The following is a 6,222-nucleotide window of genomic DNA, read 5'->3' on the forward strand; positions in this document are numbered from 1 at the left end:
AAACATAGCAGCAAGGCGAATGCTTCAGCTGGAACAAAGTATAACATTTCCACATTTAACCTTTGACCCCAACACGCAGGAAAAGAGAAAGAGCGGTTTTTTCGTGTGTCAATGTGAACATGTATTTAATGTTAACTATTTTGGATTAGTGTTTTTGTGTTGTGCGCGTTGTGTTCTTATGTCAAAAAAAAAATGGACTATTAATATTTGGAACATTTCGACTAGATCTCCTTCTTGGACTCGTCCACTTCCGTTTCCGCTGCCAGTGCTGCTGTTGCACTCGATGGCGGATTTTGGGATTCCTCGGCAGGAATGGCCTTCTCCGGTTTCTTGGCCCCCGGAACGAAGGGGCAAACGCCGCCCTTGCACTCGAAGGGGAAGTCGGGGCCCTTCTTGATCACATTGCCCTGGGCGTCCTTCTTCTCCCATGGATTCCAGTAGCGCAGGATTATCGGCTGCACAAATTTGTGCCAAATGTACAGAAGCAGTGGAATGATGAAACAGGGCACGCAAACCATTGTTCTGCTTAGAAGCGGGTCAAAAACGGGCTGGTTATTGGTGTGGCAGTGATTACAACTATTGCGGAGCTTACCTTTTTAAAGTTAGCTGCTTACTGGCTCCGGAAAATCGTATTTCTCGCTTTGATTTCCTTAATTCAACAATTTATTTATTGTCAAAAATGTCAGTGTAGCCAGTTCACTTGCGTTTGGTATTAAGCCTGAAAACGCCACGCATATACTGTTATCTGGAAAAAATACGTACTCTCTAGCAAAGATCGCAACCGGTTGGACTGATATAGTCCGGACTCGAACCAGCTAGCAACAACTTTTTGAAACTTTAACCCTTATGTGCACACCTTAGCTTTTTACAATACAGTTGAAATTTTGTCGTATCAAATATTTATTTCATTTGCAGAGTGCTTAACCCATCAAAGGGCAGCGGTAGGGAACGCCGGAGCGACAACAGTACTCCCTGCCCGCCTGCAGATTCGTATTAACCCATTGGTTGTGACAGTTCTTGATGAACAAATATGCCCGTTCCTTGTGGCAATCGTGACCCAGTGCGGAGCACACTATATTTGCGGAATTCGGCAGGTGTTGCACGATCTGAAATGAACGGGTGAGTTTTATAGAGCGCTCCTCCTCATGTTCCCCGCGTCCAGTACTCACCGTCTCTAGGCATTTCGTTTGACACTGCTTGCGACCGATGGCATTGCAGGGGAACATGTGATCCAGCTCCTGGTGGATTAGTGGCTTCGTCGGCAGGCCATTGGGGATTTGCGAGGAGAGGAACACGCCGCAGGTGCACGGCACTGGCTGATTATCCTGGGGAGCTGGAGGTAGTCCCGGTGTCGGTGGCAAGGGAATGGTGCTAACCAGACTGGGGGTTGTGCTCAGCGGACTCGTGGTTGGCTCTATCGATCGTGTGGATCCTTCCGACGATCCGGTGAAGGGGGCCTCGCCAACGGTCGATTCTGTGGTGGCATTGTTAGCAATGGATTCCGAGCTGGCTTCCAACTCGCTTGCGGGCGTTGTCATGATCACAAACTCAACGGCCGTGGGCCAATCCTCTTCGGCTGTTGTGCTGCTACTGGTGGTGCTGCTCATGGTGCTGGTTTCCAGCTTGACAGACTTGGTCTTCACACGCTTGTCCTTGATGAGGTTGCTATTGCCGTAGAGCGGCTTCTTGTAGACTATCTTGGAGGCCTCGAGATGGATGGCCAGCAGAAGCGTCAGCAGCAGCAGGGAATTCTTAAAGGCGCCTGATATATGATATGATATGAAAAAAGATCTTTAGCTAATATTACTTTGAAAGCTTACCCATCTTGGTATCTCGGAAACACTGAATACTTCTGCCTTTGCACCATCCATTTTATAAGCCATTTCTTACGTGGCTTGCAGTTTTTCAAGACTTCAGTCTTCCATTTAAGCCGGCCCCCAACGAAGTTCAAGTTGTGAGAACCGACAAATTGTGTCAGGGTTATGTCTGATTAAGCAGAATTTTCACACCGCCAGTGAAATTCATTCATTTAGAGGAGAGTAAGAAGAAAGTAGAAGATTACTTCCGAAAATTATGCTTATTGATCACCCAAAAGTTGTGTTTAAGCTGCACTAAGATTCTTAATTGATTGGATTGCTTTCGAAACTACTTTCCAAAATCTTTTTAAACATCCCGGCAAACTGCGATACAACTGTTATGATTATAATAACGAACGGATAACATAAATAAACGACCGATCAAACAGCAATTATTATCCAAATTATACAACTTATAATATGGTAATATTAACAAGCAAAGCTTTGATTTTTAACCTCATTATAGATTTCATTTAATTTTCTTGTTTGGTTTGTATTTCGTTAAGTTAGTATTTTTTATGCTGCTTACGGAACTTAACAGAAATACCAATATTGGGCGGGCAACATTTGAAAATATATACAGATTATCGATATGTATCCTGTCCGAAGTTTAAAATGTATGTTATTTGTTAAAAACTCAACAATCCTATAGATTTATGTCATAAAAATGTCAGAATTATCGTTGCTTCAGATGATTTAAGTACAAAATTCGAGTTTCGATAAACGGCTAACAGTGCCGTACTCACCACGGTGCGCCCAACAGCACACGCAGCCGGCTGTGGTGGGTTCGCTGGACAGGCGGTGCGGTGAATATACTAGTTGCTGGAGCTTGCCGCAAAAAAGAAAACGAAACAGATCGAAAAACACAGCAAACAGCAAAACTATACGCCATTAATTACCCGATAAACTTACCGATGGCCGATAAGCACCGGCTAAGTGACCCGTAACACCCAGCGATAAGATTGGAGTTAAATTTGGGTTTGGCATCCGCATCGAAATCGCCGCTATCGGAATTCACTTGCTCACCAGCCACCGCGCCGTCCAAGACGTCCACGTTTTTGATCCAGAAATCCGCACACACACCCATACACTGCCAAGATGCCCGAATACGTGCCGGCACGGGGCTTCAAGGAGATGGAGAACCTGATCAAGCTGTACGAGAACCAGCGCAGCCCCATCTACATCTACTTCTACGGCGAGAAGGACAAGGAAGGGCGCAGCTGGTGTCCGGACTGCGTGGCGGGTAGGTGACGAACTCTCCTCGCCCACCGGGCAACCGACAGTATATCGTTACTAGTCCACTTCTGCTTATCACGCTTCTCATTTGTGGCTTGTCTTCATCATTTCGATTCATTTCATCGCAGAGTTATAACATAAAGAAGTGGCATAGCATAAATTAAGTTAACCCCGTTATCGCTGATATTTTCCAGCCGAGGAAACTATCATGAGTGCCTTCCGCAACCACGCGCCGGCGGATTGCTTGATCCTGGTGGTGGACGTGGGCAGCCGGGAGTTCTGGATTGGCAAGGACAACATGTTCCGAAAGCCGCCATACTCGGTGGACGGCATACCGACCCTTATACGCTGGAAGGGCGTGGAGCGCCTGGACGGGGATCAGCTGCTCAAGTCGAGTCTCCTGGAGCTCTTTTTCGAGGAGACCGATCCGAAGAAGTCCAATTTTGTCGCCCAATAAAACGTGATTTGGCTTTGGCTTAAACTCACTTCCACTCTCTCTCTCTCTCTCTCTCTCAATCACTCTCTCTTCCGCTGTGGCTCTCTCTTGGCTGTGCTCTCAACTCGGCGGAGAGTACGAGTGGAATTGTCGTGGGAGACACCCCTCCCCTCCGCACCACCGTGCGAAAATGGGGGAATGGAGAAACGGGGGAGAACAGAATGAGTCGAGCATTTTTGGCTGGCAGCGCGCCGCTCGGAATTTGCTCGTTTATTTGCACGCATGTCGTCGACCAGGACGAATCGTTTGGCAGAGCGCGGCTGAAAAAGGAATTGAAAACGGGGCTATAACGGTAATAGCGGCACACGCGTCCAACGGTAAACACGCGTGCCAACGCGCCATCTCGCTCGCACGCGCTAATGCCGCGATTTAAGTTTTGTTTTATTTTTTGCTGTGTGTGTTCCAAACTAAAAAGCCTAACAAAACACAAAACCCGAAACAGTTTTCAAGAAATAGGTAAATGCAATGGAAAATAGCTAAACATAACGGAGAAGCGCAAAGTACCGTTGAATTTGAAGCACACGACCGCACAGTTTGGCAAGCTGGATTAACTGTAAACATGCTGAACATAAACAATGGAGAAAAACGTGATAGATCCTGCCGGAAAGTGAATGCTATCAACTTGTAACTTGTTTTAAATCAAGAATGGGCTGGCAACGGTAAACGCTGTTGCGTTTTTCTCTAACGGTTCGCAAATAAAATAAATATTTAATTATACAAATATTAAAAGTTTCGTAAGTAAAGTAACATCAAAACTAAAGTAAAGGTAAAGATATGAAATTAGTATATGTTCAATATTTAGCAAATTTATAAAGCAGGCAAACGCATTTACCGTAATTTCTTAGCCAAAAACTGTTGCTTCGGCCGCGTTGCATATTAATTGTGTGGCAAGACTGTTGCTTCTCGGGCGATTTGCTTGGTAACTTTTACGTTAGGATCATTGACAAATCAATGAATAAATAAATCAGTAGCCAGAGACAGCAACATGCACCGTGATCCACTTGGCGGCATGGTGCTAAATTATTAAAAACGCGAAGATGACAACAAAATTGTTCGAACGAGTCGCGGCGAATGGTTAAATGGGAAAGTAAAAAACAAATAAATTAAATTAAATTGGCAGCGATCGAACTGGGAGACAGCGAGGAAAATGCTGAAGGTTGCAAAAATATATGATTTTATCGCCTCTCAGGCGCTACAAATTTCGTTTGCCACACCATTCGTTCTATATTATTTATTGGCACTTTCAAAAAATATCACATATTATATGTAAATTTGTTCTCTTTTTAATGGACACATGCGCTTATGGTTTTAATGGCTCAGCCCAAAAATATGCGTTCATTTTTTTCCGTTTACATAAAGCGAGTTACTGGTTTAGTTGGTTTAGATATATTAGATATATATATATATGTATATTCCAAATTCCTGTGTCGAAATTTCATCTATAGAAAGTTGAAGAAAAATATGTGAATTTTCGCCATGACTTGACCTTGGCATATTTAATGTGGCGAAAAATTGAATTTAATGAGCAGTCAGAAAACATTGGAAATTTATAATAAACGAAATCAAATTCTGATTTCGATGTCTTATTTCTGTGCGGACTTCGTTGTTCTGTCAATTAAAGCCAGAAAATTCTTAATGAGGCACGTTACAATCTAGACAGCTGATCGTTTGCACCCCCAACCCCTCTACAAAGATCGCACCCCTGACGATCCAAATTCAGCGAAATGTCATTAAAGAAGCTCGTAAAAATCCGAAATCCAAATTGCAAACAAATTAAACATACGCAGAATACGAAACCGAATGCATATACATATTATTATTATATTATATACATAACGTCCATGCGGATTGGCGGATCGGTAGGATCCACAAATTCTTTTCTTGGGTTCTAAATCTTTTAACGCAACGGATACTTGTTTTTATTTTGGTTTTGCCAACCGCATGCACCTGCAAGTGTTTCGATTTATAGTGTCATTGAAAATCATATTTTATTTATAATCTCTATATGCGAGGCGAGATTCTTAGGATCTGCATCGTTGTATACTTCATTTATTATTGCTCTTTATATTTAATTGACGCATTTAGTCCATAGGAACAGCAAAAGCAAACGTGTGGTGCATATAGGAACGATAAGTGGAAAAATTATATCTATAATGATGATATAGCTGATACATGTGCCAGTGTGCACATATTTTATATTTGCTGCGCAGACCTCTGCATATACATACATATATATATATATATATATATATATTTATCGGTCTATATATATTGAATTTTCATAAGCGGATCGAAATCAAAAATAACAGGAAAAAAAAAAAGAAATATACGCAAAAATCCAATCAAATGTCACACTCGGTTGGATCTGAAGAGCATAGAGTGAATTTTTTTTTGAAAGGTGAGGGAAAACAAAATATATACATATATATATATATATATATATATATATATATCGAACAACTAGAGGTAGGATCCAGATAATTCAATTCAATAGTATGAAAAAATTCGAAGAAAGATGTTTAGAACTGAAAAATAAAGACATTGCATAATTAGTATATGGATTTTTTTCGAAAACTGACCCTTCCAGTGTTTGAATTCCGATCGTGTGGCCTAGAATAAAAACGATGAACCTTA

General features: G+C 42.2%; 3 protein-coding genes across 5 annotated transcripts; 1 reads left to right on the forward strand and 2 right to left on the reverse strand.

Moving 5' to 3' along the window:
* Window positions 1-96: 96 nt before the first annotated feature.
* On the reverse strand, window positions 97-703 carry LOC6616221 (UPF0729 protein GD16342). Of its 3 annotated transcripts, none has more exons than XM_002040550.2 (2): window positions 593-703; window positions 97-522 (listed from the first exon to the last, which is right to left on the reverse strand). In XM_002040550.2, the coding sequence occupies exon 2, from the start codon at window positions 516-518 to the stop codon at window positions 222-224; it is 297 nt and encodes a 98-aa protein (XP_002040586.1). In that variant the 5' UTR covers window positions 519-522; window positions 593-703; the 3' UTR covers window positions 97-221. The 3 variants fall into 3 exon arrangements, with proteins under 3 accessions (XP_002040586.1, XP_032582620.1, XP_032582621.1); XM_032726729.1 differs by having other exon boundaries at window positions 97-525; window positions 593-701; XM_032726730.1 differs by having other exon boundaries at window positions 97-548; window positions 593-699.
* A 179-nt stretch (window positions 704-882) lies between these two features.
* Window positions 883-2,685, reverse strand: LOC6616222 (follicle cell protein 3C-1). The gene is given in 5 exon segments (XM_002040551.2): window positions 883-1,106; window positions 1,170-1,762; window positions 1,821-1,835; window positions 1,838-1,986; window positions 2,603-2,685. Coding segments are annotated over 4 exon segments (840 nt in total). The 5' UTR covers window positions 1,884-1,986; window positions 2,603-2,685; the 3' UTR covers window positions 883-920.
* LOC6616223 (thioredoxin domain-containing protein 17) lies at window positions 2,567-3,577 on the forward strand. Its single transcript, XM_032726728.1, has 2 exons — window positions 2,567-3,099; window positions 3,287-3,577. Exons 1-2 carry the CDS (start codon window positions 2,955-2,957, stop codon window positions 3,547-3,549), a joined length of 408 nt encoding a protein of 135 aa, XP_032582619.1. The 5' UTR covers window positions 2,567-2,954; the 3' UTR covers window positions 3,550-3,577.
* The last annotated feature ends 2,645 nt before the right edge of the window (window positions 3,578-6,222 follow it).

Source organism: Drosophila sechellia, chromosome X (assembly GCF_004382195.2).
Source record: "Drosophila sechellia strain sech25 chromosome X, ASM438219v1, whole genome shotgun sequence".
Taxonomy (NCBI): domain Eukaryota; kingdom Metazoa; phylum Arthropoda; class Insecta; order Diptera; family Drosophilidae; genus Drosophila; species Drosophila sechellia.

Excerpts from the sequence above, each read along its gene's own strand:
- LOC6616223 (XM_032726728.1), top strand. The coding sequence starts at position 2,955 with ATGCCCGAATACGTGCCGGCACGGGGCTTCAAGGAGATGGAGAACCTG. Across the intron at positions 3,100-3,286 it reads GTGTCCGGACTGCGTGGCGG|CCGAGGAAACTATCATGAGT; the intron begins GTAGGTGACGAA and ends GATATTTTCCAG.
- LOC6616221 (XM_002040550.2), bottom strand. The coding sequence starts at position 518 with ATGGTTTGCGTGCCCTGTTTCATCATTCCACTGCTTCTGTACATTTGG.